This window comes from Tetrao urogallus, assembly GCF_951394365.1.
Source record: "Tetrao urogallus genome assembly, chromosome: 17".
Taxonomy (NCBI): domain Eukaryota; kingdom Metazoa; phylum Chordata; class Aves; order Galliformes; family Phasianidae; genus Tetrao; species Tetrao urogallus.
In genome coordinates this window covers 2,336,279-2,352,136 of record NC_136830.1, presented here as the reverse complement: position 1 = coordinate 2,352,136, position 15,858 = coordinate 2,336,279, and the positions used below count along the sequence as shown (strand labels likewise).

At 42.6% G+C, this 15,858-nt stretch overlaps 1 protein-coding gene across 1 annotated transcript in view; it reads right to left on the bottom strand.

The window, feature by feature from the left end:
• The window catches only part of GALNT9 (polypeptide N-acetylgalactosaminyltransferase 9), a gene marked incomplete at both ends in the record, with an annotated part of 113,739 nt that extends 101,074 nt beyond the window's left edge, over window positions 1–12,665 (bottom strand). The window contains one exon of the mRNA XM_079544075.1: window positions 12,425–12,665. Coding sequence (XP_079400201.1) covers window positions 12,425–12,665 — 241 coding nt within the window. The remainder of the gene's footprint in view (window positions 1–12,424) is intronic.
• Window positions 12,666–15,858: the final 3,193 nt, after the last annotated feature.

Sequence of the window (15,858 nt, the reverse complement as noted above, 5' to 3'; positions counted from 1 at the left end):
TCATGGGCTCACTCTTGAAAATTGATTAATTCAGATACTGGTTTTGACAGGAGGCAAAGAGAGCCTCTATTTCTCCATTTTCCTTTGATTGTGATATTGCTTTGTAGGCCCTGTACAGGTGACATGCTTTTCTTTTGCATTGTTACATGGCAACATTGATGGCTGGCTTCAGCATGCTCATTTTCTTGACAGGCTACCTATTTTACACCTATAGATATATTATCTATATATGTATATATATAATTTTTCTTAATCTACATTTGTTTGCCTCTTCTTCATACACATCTTTGCCACCTTCCATGGAGTTTAGCTCACAAATTTGGCTTGAGATGGTTTCTATTTCTGCTTTTCCTCCTCTTTCCTTCTTTCACATGTATTTCCACATCTTATATCAATGTACACTACAGCTGTACCTTGCTTCTCAAAGCCAGCCTGCAGTGCCTACTTCCATCTTCTTAATACACATATGATTTAATTTTTTACCAGTAGGAGAGATCAATCCAAAAACAAACACAGGGCATATCTGAAACAGCTAAACGACAGCCCATTACCCAGAATCTACACCAAAATGCTTACAAATCAGTAAGTTATGGCTACGTTGGGTGAAGACTATACCTATGCAGAGGGTCCTCACTAGCAAGATAAATCAGCAAGCACATTAATAGCAGATATACCAGAGGATTTGTGATAACTAAACGTCTGATTCTGACCTATTCATAGAGAAGTAGAAGGGATCACAGAGCTGAAAGTCATACTCAGTTTTGAAGTGTCTTGCTATTGCATACAATTAATCAGGAATTTGTCAGGGAAAAGTAAAAAGAATTAGGTAGAGTATTCTCTGGAGAAAGCAATTCAAAATAGGTGCTAGTTTTGCAAATGAACAGAGCAATGAGGATAAATAGCAATTGTCAGTAAAGCTGAGAAAATGAAAGTGTAATGTTGGAACAAAATATTGGCACAATGTTTTATTTAAAAGCAATAATAAAACCATTGAATACTTTGGGTTTTGCCCTTCCTGGTTTATTGTTGATATAAAGATAAATTGACTTCAATTTCCAGGAGTAGGAAAGTTACGGCCCTCTGTTACAGGCACTTTCAAAAACACACTGCTATAATACCTGATTCATTATTAAATAGATTGGCATCATTGCACGTTGGGATTTTTATGAATTGGCTGTGACCTACAGCTTGTCTAGGCCTGACAAACTTATTCCCAAGACGAAGGGGTTGGTTTTTTTGCAAAGGTGATGCATCTGGTAAGCATAGGCTACTTTGATCTGCCTACAGAGCACATTTAAAGGAAGCACCTACATATGGAATTGAAACCATATAAGACAATGGCAGAGTTTTACAAACTGGGGGCCAGACTTCTCCAATTTACCTCACTAATCCCACTGACGGCAACAGTACTTATCTGGTTTACACTAAGGGAATATAAAAATAAATTTACATTTCAGAGTCTCAATTTTCCTCCACGTTTTCCTTCCCTTTATTTTATACTGAAATTCCACAGAATGAATTTTCCTCCTCCTGATGTGTCTCAGGTTTGTACTTCTGGCTACATTACGAGATGTTAAATTACACAGTAAAAAGAGTGACAAGGAGAGTGATGCAACTTACCTTTATACAGGAGAAGACTGTTCAGAGAAGAGACAGGTATGAACCAGAGCAACATACCTGAATGTCACAAAATGGAGCCCAGAGCTTACAGCCTGGACTCATCGCTCCTCAAGGACACAAAAAGATGTGCTATCCAGTACTTACACTTCAGGACAAACCCACATTTTCTAGAGGCAAAAAGAGCTTTCTAGCACCAAATGGTCCCAGCAAAAGCCAATGCTGAGCCTGCTGGGCAATGAGAGTTATCTGATGAGATGAGCAGCAGGGCATGCTTTACTCTGCCTAGCAAAGAGCAGCACACCATCGTTTTCTCTGCTCCTTGCATAATTTAATTCTTCAGTTGGTACTGAAAGGCAGAGAGACAGGCTGGTGAGACTCAGGTCTGCCATTTTAGGAAGATAAAAATAAAGGAGGTTGTCGTGCTCTACTGATTTAGTCTCGGGAAAATTGCATGCTGCTATAGTTATTATCCTAAATATAAGAAGAAAAACAGAAAAAATGCTGGCGTTAACGTATCTCCAGCCAACAGAGTAAAGACTGGTTCCTTTACAATCTACAGACTTGATTTCTATCCTTGTGTTTAAATGGTAAAAATCTTGTTTGTCACTTACATGATTTTTAGCCTGGTTTGCTATGGAAAAATGGTTTGTGGAGCTCTGCTGTCTACATTTGTCTATCAGTCTGCTTCTCTCTCTCTCATTCCCTCCCCTCTCCTCTGCTTGTTAGATTTGGAGGTCTGTGCCTGGTTTCAGCCAAAGCTTGGCACACGTTCAGAGGTCTCCAAAACTCACACTGCTGCATGTGTCACAAAAGCCAACATCTGGAAAGAAAAAAAGCATTAAAATGCTCCTACTGAGAGAGGAGATTCAGGGAAAGCTAAAATCCTAGAAATCACTCAGAGCTGCACCAAACACCCTAAGAATTCACCTCTAGGTCACCAGACCACAAGAAATGAGCTTCACTCATTTTGCTGCTCAAGGAACTAAGCGCCTATTTTGTGGGGTTAACTGTGGTAATTACTGGATGTGTTGGTGTTGATCCTCTATTATCTGTCCTGTTCTTGGGCCTGAGTCTGATCTTGCCTCTGCAATGCCATATCCCTTGAAGTTCTGGTTTGGAGGAGTTGTCAGTGATCTACGTTAGCTTCTCCTTAGGGCTACAGCAGTCCCACTGGGACTCACACAGACCTGAATTCTAGTTCACTAATCCCATACTTCATGTTCCAGAGGCAACTTCAACAAGAATTGCACCAGCTTCATTCTTCCACAACCTGCACTGCGTCTCTAGGACAACAGCACTTCTCTCTAGTTTCTTGTCTGCAGAATTAAATGCTGAGAGAAGCTTAAACACCAAGTAATGTAACACATGCAGAAATGCCCTCTGCACTCATCAGCACCTTCTCTGAGGACTGCATCACCCAACCTGAGTCTACTGCCATGCCCTGCTGTCCCAGCCTCAAAGTCAGGCCATGTCTTTGTTCTCTTGCGAACATTTCTCCTCCCTTCCTGTGTATTTTCTCTTGCTCTACACACTATGCAAGGATGACTAGAAATCTCACTTTGTGAACTCTTTGACATGTGACAGAAAGGGTGACAAAGAATTCGGCAGTGAGGCAGGTTGAGTTCTGAATGAATCACAGAAGAAATTTTTAATTCCTTGAACCCATCCCAAAAGGCTCTCTGCAGTCTGATTTGGGGTATTGTAGGCCTGCAGAGAGAGCATGGCTGTGAATACAGGAACCATACCCAAAGGACTCTTTCAGAAAATGGAAACTTGTACGTATAACTCCACTGGATATGAGGCATTATAAAAGCCGCTTCCGTTCCAGAATTCATTTCCTGTTGGATGAAAATGCATTGAGCCAGATGGATCTATTTCAGGAGGAGGATCAGGCTGGCACAGGTTTAAAATCAAAGATTATTGGTTTTGTATACTCAAAGCTGGACAGTTGAGAGCACAGCGTTCTGTGCAGGTGCTGACACGTTCAGGCCTACACCGCAGAGCTTCCCAGGAAGCAGTTTGCCAAATATTAAAGAAATACGGAAATTTTTCTATGAGTACCTAGAAATCTTTTCACTTCTCCCTACAGTGCTAAGAGAGAATAAAAGAACGATATGCAACAAGCATTGAGATGCGATCACTAGCAGATTTTTCTTTTTAGATGTAGAAGTTCCTTTAAATGTGGGAGAAAAGACAAGTCACCAGGAAGAAACACAGAAGCAGGCTTCAGTGCAGTGTTGGGCTGTCCAAGTCCCTGTGATGGCGCTGAAAGTCAGAAGCCCGAATCCACAAACCTGCATTCAGAGGATTCTCCACACTACACAGATTATATAACGGAGCTTCCCAAACCACTCAGACATCCTTTTTTTTCCGAGCCAAACCTACTCATTGCTTATGTAAATTTTGTGTCAACTGTTTCAGCAGCTAGGCAGCTTAGTATTAGGTTATTTAATAGCTTGGACATGGTCAGCTCACTCTTACCTTACACTCCACTCCCATCTGTTTCTTGGAGCCACCTGCAATCTATCATCATGCTCTGAGATTAACAGAAGAGCCTGCTTTTCCTATTAGAGGTGTGAACAGTACCTAATCCCTGCTCAGCACCTCTGGTACAGTGTTTGTAATACAAACAACATGGGAATGTGCAGACCTCACTGGCTAGCTGACACCAGCAAAGGTATCAAAATCATTTTCACCTGCAGGTTTGTGCTTGTCATAGTCACCAATGGGATTCAGGTTCTTTGCAGATGCAAAATTATGCAGCTATCTGTAACCTCATTTTATATATAGCTGGATGGCTAGAAATCTGCCCCACAAGGCATCAAATTTTAGTCCTATAGAAGAGTAACCTTTAGGTTATACAATGCTATTTCAATTGATGATATTTTTAGTCTTATCACTGGCTTCAGTTCAGCATACACAGGAAAGAATGCCACCAATCTTTTCTACAACACAAAGCTTGCTTGAAAATGAGTTAATATAGCAAAAATACATCTTTATTTACAAAACCTTCACAACCCAGAGGTATTCAAGAGCTGTGCAAAAAATAAATTCAATTTCTAAAAGGACAGTACAGCCCCACTGCCAAGTAAAATACAAAACCAGAGTAAAGAGTCCAAATGAAAAACAACCAATTAACCCCATCACCTTACCAAGAATGCCACAGAGACAAAATGAGAAGCAAACTTCTCAGTATTGGAGGAGAGGGCTTTCCAGCTGTCATGGTGGAAACTTTCCAAAGAAAAAATGAGCTCCTGTGCAACCAACCCCCTTTTGCTCTGGTATCCCAGTATCTTGGCTAGCATACTAGATTGGGTTGTGGGAAATAGCAATTGGAGACTGCGTAATCACAGAATCACAGAATCACAGAATCACAAGGTTGGAAACAACCTGCAAGATCATCTAGTCCAACCACCCTCCCATTCCTATCAGTGCCACAAGCTACTAAATCATCTCTCGTAGCTCCTCATAATCTTGCACGGGTTTCAGTTTCTGACACAGCCCCAGGTGCCCGAGCATTGCCCCTTCAGTACCATCCCCTGGGGTGCAAGGTGAGAGCTTGCATACAGACCAGCTCTCCATCCAGGGAGAAATCCAGGACTTCCTGCAATGCAGGCAGTGGCTGAGGCATGGGAGAATGGTGCCCACGGGAGCACAGACAGCAGGTGATAGGTGGGAAGTGGTGTCCAGCAGTGTATGTGATGGGCAGTGTGCAAGGAGAGGATTCACCTTTACTCCACGGTGCAGTTCTGTGGCAACAGATCAATCCATTTCCAAATACAGCCTACTCAGACACGAGGGGTCAGACAGCCATGACAAGGCTGCTTATCTGACCTCCTGGTCTGTGTGCTGGTTTTTGCAAAATGCAAACTGGGGCCAGCAACAAGGTTCAGAGGCAGAAAGAAAAGTTCATTCTGTTTTAGACGTGTACTAAAACAGGAAACACTCCAAAACCTTCAAGGAATAAAGATCCTGTTCTCAGCCATAATAAAGCAACGCAGGGACACAGCAGGAAGTCATCCTTTAAACACAGACTTCATCGGAACTAACCGGTAACGTTCATCCTGTGGCAGAAGTACTTTCATTTGGCCAAATTCACAATGGAGCTACTCTGCTTCTAACTACTGGATCAAAAGCACAAGTGAATTTGGGTAACTGACTTCAAGAGGAGTAACTGCATGGGTGAACCGAGTAGCTCTGTGTTCACTGCTGCAGGCACAAAAGCGATTTGAACATATTACGCCATCCAGCCAGTGATAGCTGTCACTGTCCACACAACACAGCTGACAGCAGAACAGGGGATGGCAGAATCTGTGATTTGCTTAGAAAACAGCATTGGGTTTTATACCTTACTGGATTAAAATGAGCACAAGTGCTGGCTGTATCAAAGATGCATTTTTTTCAGGAACAAAACTCAGCAACTCTCTGATGATTGCACAGAGACCAGCCTACAAGAGAACACCCCTCACAGATATCTCCACATAGTCTGACACAGCCCAGCATGAACCTGTGTAAGTAGCACTTGCATTTCACAGTATCTGAATATTTAAAGAATTTCACAGAAGAGAAAGACCTGGAAGGATCCATTTTCTTCCCTGATCAGTTTATGAGACATAAAAGCCCAGCTGGGATAGCCTTCATGCTGCATGTACCAGCGATTCAAAATGTGACTCCAGCAAACCTGGTTTGAGTCATCCCTTATAAAGTGTGTGGCTCTTACACTGGTGAGCACTGATTCTCATGAGTACTCCAGCAAAGGCAACTGGATTGCCTGTACAAGCAGCTCTGAAACATAAGCAAAAGGTAGATAATTAAGTTCCACAGCTGCTTTTTCCTACATAGGTTCAGATTTTCTTCACTCCCTCCTGCTGCAGCTAACTGAAGAGGTAACAGCGGTGGTTCGCACAGCCAAAGAATTTTCCTGCTGAGTGGGGTTGGGTGGCACAGTCAGAACCAAGGCTTACAGTCGCACCTTGCTGCTCGCAGGCATGCCTTAGGCTTGGAGAGAGGAAGGAGGTGTCAGGGAGCTGCGGGGTTACATAGCATGGCTTTTCCCAGTGCTGTGCTATTTTGCAGTGAGTATTCAACCCAAGGGAGACACTGGCATTGCAGCAGCCTCTTACACATGTGCTCATGTGCTCTAGCATTTAACCCGAGGATAAGGTTGAAGCAATCCCAGAGGCTCAGCATGTTTCCTTATATTTTGGGCATCTTTCACTCACTGTGTTCAGTTATTTAGATGTAGTTTCCAAACAATGTGATGAAATAGGTAGCCCTCTCCTCCAGCCCTATGGTACCAACATATCTGCCTGACAGAATCAGTTTTCAAGTAGCAATGCTTAGAGAATCTGCTTCAAAAAACTCTTTTTTTTTTTTCTTTTTCATTTAGTTTTCGTAATAATTACCCATTATTTCTGGCTGACATGCAAATCAAAGCTCAAATATTAGAAGTATAAATCAGATCAGTGGCAAATGAAAGGCCTTCTAGAAAATGGCTCCATAGGAGGTGGTAAAAGGCCTAAAATACTCAGAAGTCTACATTCTCACCTTTCCTACAGATGTTCTGCTTATTTCCTTAGACATCTCCCTTGAGCCCTTGAGAAAACTGCCCACACTGCTCACGATGACAAAGCAGAAACAGGTCTGCTCTCCCCTGCAGCTACCCTTGGACTCTCCTCCAAAGCCAGGAGCCAAGGACATACTTGAAGAACAACATGTGTTAGGCCTATTGCCATTTGTCAAAGATTCCCTAAACTGGGCTTTTCCTGCTGCAGTGTTTCCCTCAGGACTCCACTTGCTGAGGACACAAATTCACAATCTCAGGCTCATCCTTGTCTGAATGACAGATGCATAGAACCATTCAGAAACAAAAGGGCCTGAGAAATGCAACAACAGGTAGGAAGCTTGTGTGAGAGCTCCTCTGGATGGATGATCCATTGGATTTCTCATAAGAAATGCTGCTGCATTTTTTTTTCCATGCGTACCAATGGAAGCAAAGAAGACCATTTTGCCATAAAACAGGTTTTGCCTCTATCCACGTGACTTTCCGACGTCCATACACAGTTCTATGGCACTGTAGCTGTAGGTTTTAGGAAAACCAGACAGATGTCATCCACACGTCATGTTAAGACTCTGCTTTTAGCTCCCTGCTCTCAGAACAGAGACTTGGGGTCGGTGGGAGATTCTCTGGTTTTCATTCTCAAAAGCTGAAATACTCTTATTACAGAGGACAGTTTTGATCAATAGAACTACAGCGAAGTTGGAAGCTGCTCAGCTGTCATTGACTTTCTTCCTTCCTGTTATCCAGAACATTGCACAATCTTTTTTTTTTCTTTTTTTTTTTTTTTTCCCCTTTTGGTTTGTTAGTTTAAAATAAGTAAAAGGAACGACTCTCGAGTGAAACCCAACAAATAACAACAATAATAAAAAAAAGTGCCAAGTATACTGAGCAAGGAGAGACTGAGCACCCATTAGTAAGGTTAGAGAGGGGCATTAATAAAAGAAAGATTTGTTTAACATGACTCATTTCTTTCCCTTCCTTTCATAAATCTTATTATTTCCTTGGAGAACAGCCATGCACTCAGTGCCTGGAACTGCATTTTTAAATGATGCTCTTGGTTTAGCTACTACCTGTCTTTGCTTAAAGAAAACAAACGGCAAATACTCAAAAGCAGCCCCACCTCCTGTATTAAGTCCTTTAAGTCAAGCCAGGTTTCCTAATCCTGTGAAAATGCCTGTTGTTTATATAGGTGCAACAACTACACTGCAGCTCTTGACTAAAAAGTGACTGCCTCATTGCTGCTTTTCCAGCTACGCTTACAAAGAAATTGAAAGGAGCTGAACAGGAATGTCTTGAATGGCTTCTAAATGGCAAAAAAACCACTGCGTCAGCCAAAGATCTTCCTTCCACATCAGTAAACATTGCTTTTATCTGATAATGTATTACAAATTACAAATGATTATTCTACACAAACAAGTGTGGAAATGACTACGTGTTAATTTGGTCAGATGCATGTTAGCATTGGCTCATAATCAAATCGAGCATTTATGAGAACTTGTGTTGGGTAAGAGAAGGTGTGCTTTCATTAATGCAAGGCTGGCAGTCACACTTAATCTATCCCCATGCACACCTGGCTTTCCCCCTCTTTTCAGCAACTGAACTGAAAGTTGCCAGCAATAAATGCTTCTTTTTGACAAATCTGATGCGGACATTCGCACGATTCAACTGCAGCCAGTTCCCAACTCTTACTTTTAATATAGAAATTTGGAACCATTTCCAACCAGCCTCAAGCCTGTGAAGGGTAAACGGTCTTTTTAAAAATACTACTGTACCTTTTAAGTATGCAGATTGCCAGGCTGAATTTTAAATGCAATCACTTTGCTTCCAGTACACTCAAAAAATCAGGAGTCAGTCTCGTTGAATCAGTCCTCCATACCTAGGACCTGCTATTTCCATCATTTTAAGCCTGTGTGCTGCAATTATGTGAATTGTCCACTTTCTTTTTTCCCCCCTCAGCCCCCTCAATGAAATGCATATGCAATACAAAACCCATTTATCAAACTGGAAATTGCTGTTGTATTTAATCTTCCTAAAGAGAGCAAAATCAAATTACGATGTGTAAAGAATGGCAATCTGTGAAATTCAAGGGAATACTCCAGACATATTCCTCCACATCTGCAACAGAACAGGTCGAAGAGGTCTAATGTAGAAGATGTGGTTAGGAAGACATGATATGAGCATACATAATGAGAAGATGAAAACTCTCTTAATCTTTGCAGATTGAATGAAATTTAATTACATGCTATATTGATTGTTGTGGATTACTGGAAAGAGACAGTGAAAAGGGAAAAAGGCAATTACAGTGAAATTGTAGTCTGACCCTTCAATTGCTTTTGGCATGAAAGGTTATTATGTAGTTGGAGCATCAAAAATTCTTTATCTTCTATGATAAATCATTAGCTACAGACTTAGATGCAAAACTGATTAGGGAAAAAAAACCAGCCAATTAAATCTCGGTGGTTTTTTTTCCTTAAAAAAAAAAAAAAAAAGGCAAAGCAACAAAATACCGAAGTTTCACATCATTTCAAGAATGGTTACTAAGTCTACCAAGCTTTAGTTCACTGTTGACTGACAATAAATGATACTCATCAGTAGAAATTACTCGTGCATGCTAGAAATGCTCTTTCAGCATAACAGCTTGTCCTTGTTTTTCCTCACAGAAAAGTGCACTTTCAAATGATGCTTCTTTGATTTCATGGAAATAAGTAAGCATGACAGAAAGAAAATTCCGTACTGTTGCAGCTGCAGGGCTGGTCTCTCAAAGGTTTTTCTTTTACATTGGAACTTCACAGCGTCCCTTGAAAAACCAGGCAAGGTCCTACCAGGTTAGGATTTAGATGAATAGAAGAAAACAAATAAATAAAAGAATACTAAGACTCGATTACAAAAAATGTAGGATATGTAATATTTGGCTGTACATTTGCTGATCTCAAAAAAGAAATAATGAAGAGTAAAAAAAATGGCATTGTGATCTGGACAGACCTACCACAACAAGATCACTGGACTTGACTCAAACTCGTGGTGCTTGCAGGAATTCATATGCCTTATGAATAAAATCTGCCTGTCCTATAAAAGGGACTTTGGCTCATCTCATTAAGAGGTAACATTCAAGAAGGCACCAGATGACTCTAACTTGCAGTGAAGTACTGCACAGGATAACATCTGAGAAACGCTGCTCGGCGTTTGTGTAACACCAGTCTTTGGGTAAGACACAGTAGAGCGTTGTCACAGACAGACTGCCTTGAATTTCAATGCTTCCAGAGCAGCATTATGCCCATTAAATAATGAGTCATGATATTAAAAAGCAACACCATTCAGCTAAACCCAAACACTGATAATTGATGTCACTTACATTGATGCAGTTCTGATGATTTCAGTTGGCTACCTGCTAATTGCAAGGAAGTTGGGGAGTTGTTACCACAAGATGGAAAAATGAGCAAATACTTAAAGAAAGGATGAAACTGAGAAAGTATCTTTTCTCAGTGACAACCAAATAGTTCATCTGCATTGATAAACTGCTGTGTAATAAACAAAAGACACGTCAGGGAGAGACTGAAGGGAAATGGACAGGAAATCTGAACATCTCAGCTTGATTAACTTCCTGTATTTTTCTGTATAAGAACTTTCTAGAACAAGAAATTGCCTACAGTGCTTTTACAACCTGAAGGAGCAACGTAACATTTTAATTAAAGTAATTACACTTTAAAAACAGACGAACAAAACAGAGAAACAGCTTATGGAGAACTTTCTGTTTACTCTGAAGCCACAGTCATTACATGCAACGATGCCTGCCTAGAACGTTATGGACTCCTGCTGATCCTTCAGGGGTTGCTATGCTGAGATGAACCCAGAGCTGGTAAAATCCTACCCAAAATTTCACTTGTGAACACCACCAAGAACAAAACAATTCAGAGGGAAAATAAACCATTCGATTGCGCTATGATGGATATATTGAATGTGGGAGGAGGATTTTTCTCTTAAAACTCACATTCTGCAAAACTTCTCCGAATTATCATTAGAAAATACAGCTGCTGACTCCTTCTGTTGACTCTCCTCCTCTAACTTATGAATGCTTACTTTTGACTAACACCCACCACTCCACATTCCTGTCCTCCCTTCTCTTTTTGTACACTTGACTGTGTATGTGAAAGTGTGAGGGATGCCAGTTCTGTAAGTCACTGACACTACCGGCGTGTTACTGTAACCATCCAACATGCTTGGATTTGCAGGGTCATTCATTCAGAAAGTAGTAATAGTATATATACTTTACGCTATTTGTCTGCATTTTCAGACTGCAGTAGCCTTTGTTAAATCAATATTATGAGTAAGACTTTCAGAAGCAGCCTAGAAGCACATTTGGTATCATTAAAAATATTTACACTGCAAGTTTTATTTGGTGCTCAACACTGAATGCCACATTTATATTAAAATCTCTTGTAAAGTTTGCTCCTTCAGCTTCGTGTGGAAAGCATGGATGTATTAATCACATACTTATTTCTTTGATGTCCCACGTTTAGAACCTTATGAATCTATGCAAATACCAACAGACCTCTTTGAAAGAATTAGTTCCCATACGAAACATTATCTGTCCCTTGGCAACCGGTATGGCTTAGCCTGTTCTAACTACCACATAAGGGTTCTTTGCTTACCTAACAAGATTTTTCAAGGCTAGCGAATTAAAACTGAATGTAACAAAAGGAATTAGTGGATGCTTCCTTTCCTCGCCAAAGATAATATAAAATTTAAATGGCAAAGTCATTAAAGAAACATATGGGAGCAATGCTTAAAATGACTATTAAAAGTACACAGCATAAGAACTTGGTAGAGTGCTTTTTAAGTAATTAGGAGACCAAATATGCAACTTCCAGCTAAAAACTTAAAGTGTATTTGCCATAAAAACACATACCCACGCAGAGTTGATATATTCAGGGCAACTGCAAAAGCTGGTACAGCTCACCAGGACATCCACCAACCCTCACATCCATGAACTCTGCAGCCTCCTTAACTTTCTACTTCAAAAGTCCTGACTTTGACCCAAGAGTTTGAGGGGGTGCCCTCACGCACCCCTCCAACAAACCTCTGCAGCTACCACTTTCCCTGCATCTTTGGCTTCAGGGCAGTGCTTCGGTGCAGTTTCCCTCCCCAGCAAGCAGGCACTTCGGGCAATTTTCCCAGCCTACAGCACCCTCCCAGGAGAGCTGGTCACCACGGGACCAGCACCACGCTCCCCCCAGCCCTCCGTACCATTTAGCTGGTTGTAGACCACTTCCTCCAGGTGGTCCAGGCGCTGCAGGATGGACTCCCTGTCAGCCAGGCTGCCCACCTTGGCTCCCCGGCTCCTGACACGGCGGTCCGCGCTCCGGACAATCTGCACCAGCTCCTGGGAACGATCCTGGATCCTGCAGTAGACGGAGAAGAGGATGATCCCCACGAAGACCAAGATGTTGACCGTCAACAAAGTTTTGATTTTCCGTGCCACCGCCATGGGAGCCGCGGGCGCTGGGGGCACATCAAGGCGCGGCGGCCTCGCGGCCACCCGGCGCCGGGGCGCGGCGGGGCGCGGATGCGAGCGGAGCTGTCCTTCAGCACCACCGCGCCGCTCCCCGCCCGCCGGCGCCCGCCTTCGCCCCGCGGGGCCCGCGCGGCGTTGGGCTGGGCGGCATCGGGGGCGCCGCGGAGCCGTAGCTGGCTGCCCGCTGCCGAGCCGCCGCCTCCTCTCCTCTCCTCTCCTCTCTTCTTCTCTCCTCTCCTCCGCCGGCGGCTCCCGCTCGCCCGCCCTCGCTCTCCGCCGCCCCAAACGCAGAGCGCCGGTGCGGAGTGACGTGCTCCGGGGGATCTCATCTACATGCACACGGTGGAGCCGCCGTGCCGTGACCGCGCCGCCCCGCCTCGCCCGCTGCTCCCCTGCCGCTGGCTTTCGGCGCGATGGATGGGTGAGTGAGCCACGGGCGTTGTGTGGTTTTCTCCACCAGTGGCCATTTTCTCTCTGCTGTCCACCTAGAGGGCCCGTATCCTACCCAAGCAACACTGCAGGCAGCTCCTGGGAAAGTACAGGACCAAGTCTTCTCTTGCCTATGGCTGCACCCCCGGAGTTTAGACGATGACCCACCTGTCTCGTGGCTGGAAATGAATCGAATCAAGCTGACATGCTTCCAGCAAGAGGGAGAGCTGCAAATGCTCTCAGCTCCATGGGTTTCCCAGCAGCCTAAGTGCAACCTTGGCTTGTGATTCTACCTGGAAGTGAAGTGTCTGGGATGGCTTCCATATGCAAAAGAAGTTCTTGCCAAGCATATACAAGTGGAGAGAAGCAGCCTAGGCCCTGATCAGTAAACACACACACAACGACTATGAAGAACTATCCAGATCACTTAGCCAGTGACCTGTGGACACAAGGTAGTTGAGCCCGTTCAGACTGGCAGTTTCTGCATTAATGCTCACAATGGTTCTCTTTGTACCCCATCCCACTCAGAGTTTCTGCAGGAACGTTTCTCACCAGTAGTTACGTTTCTACAGAGGTCTATAAAGGATGGTTACTTTCTACAGTTCTGTACACTTCGATACACTGAAGTCTCAATATGGAAATCCAGGGCGAGATGTCGTTTCCCCTGTAGCCATACTGAAACTCACAGTCAGCTCAACAGAAGTAGTTCTGAATCTGCAATTTTCTACTGTTTTGATAATTTTAGTACTATTGCTATCATAAGCCTGCCATAGCATTACACTTTGCTGGAAAACACCAATTTGAATGCTTACTGAACTAACGCTGGAGTGCAGCTTGTTAGGTACCTCCACAGCATTTAATATATTATAGCAACACCTGCTGGTCTTGATATAGTTAAGAAACTGTTAGCTCAGTTTTAGATTATAAACTCCAAGTTGCCCAGAAGAATTCAGTTTGGATTCTGACTCATCTGCTCGTAGTTTATCCCCAAAGCTGAAAACCACTTTCCACTACCACAAAGAGTTTACCAGTTGATGTTTACTTTCACATCACTGCAGTTTTAAATGGGCTCTTTCAAAGACAGGATTTTATTTGTGACGTGATTTGGGTCCAAATTTTCTTTCACTAAGCAAATGTTTTTAAATGGTCACTTAAAATAGCCTACACATATACAGAAGTACATGTGAGCATACTTACATGGCTGCAACCTTACCTAACACCATTCAAATAATTGCTGGCTCTTATAGATCTCTGTTCAGTCAAGGAGCTCAAAGCAATTTACAAACAACGTACTATTAGAGCTGACTGAAGGATGGCAGTACTGTTTTGGAAAACTTTCAAGCTCAGAAAACATGTTTTCTTATTGCACTGGAACAAAGCCAGAAAGCTTTGAAATATTCTCACAGAGATAGCAGTGAGTTGAAACCATTGTTACCTGCTCATAAGGGTCAGGTTCCTATTTTTTCTCAGAAAGGCCTGTGTTGCCAGAAGAAAAATCAGTATATGCAGCACCTAGGTTTCAATGAAAAGACTTTTGTTGAAAACATACTAATCAACTCTGATTGCTGACCCATCCTACAAATGGGAAACATGGAAAGGCACTGGTAATTTGCCCCAGATCAATGCAACAAGCCAGAGGCAAATCTGGGATCCCATTCCCAATTGCAAATCCAGCTCGCTCTCTCTCTCTCTCTCTACCAGGCTATTATTCTCACTCATTGATTTTTACTCCTACTCGTCTCCATAAGGCTCATGTTTTCACTCATCCCAACCAAGATGAATAGGAAGCTTCTAGAAAGAAACACCAAGATCCTATGTATTTGAATGGCAGTCAATACTTGATCACACTCTGCTTTCACTGTCCTCAGTCAAAACAGGCATCTGGATGAAGAACAGCTGACTGATGTGAAGTCGCCACAGGTGAAGATTCTAAAACAAAACATTGTAAAAAAGATACCTGACAGAGGCTTCTCCCCTCATGTAGTAAAGATGGTCTGTTGCCTTGGGGCACTCCTCAGCTGTTACTGGACTGTCAAGTAGTTAAAGCTAATAATCAATGATAACAGGAGAAAAACCACCACCACCACCTTGCTCTTGTCTGTCTCTCTCTGAAACTCTGCTTGCTCCTCCAGAATGCTGATCTTGCTTCTGTTGACCCTTGATTACTGCAGTACATGCCAGCTTGGCATGGAGATATTTGTACAGAGGGAAACAATTGCTCTGCATTTACAGTCCTGCTGTGCTTAGCTACTGAGGTGAGAGACAGTAAATTTCACTTTAAATAATAAAAAACTAAAAGATTTTGAAAAGAACCTTTAGCAAAGCACCAGTCCTGCAGCCATAGTCTTACCTGCAGGCCCAGAACAGAACTAGCAGTGGCAATACAACTCAACTTGACCCCAAGTTCATTTAGAGCTAGGGAAGATCTTAACCTCAACAGGTACAGATTTCAATTCTTCCCCAAAAGCGGGCAGAAAAAGTCATTTCAGATAACCACATCAGACTCTCCTGCAAAGTACCTTATGTACAGCAGAAGCTTTGGAATTACTATGCCTTCTGGTGTTCAGTTCCAGGTGAGGAGGATACATACTCAGATACTCAGAGTTATGGACTTTCAATTATTTTACGAGATGTTTTCTGTAGAATTTGATTTTTAGAGTCTGCAGAAGGTGATCAATGAAAGACATTACTTTTGGGTAGAAGTAAGATGAGATGGTGACTGAATATCAGCTTAAAA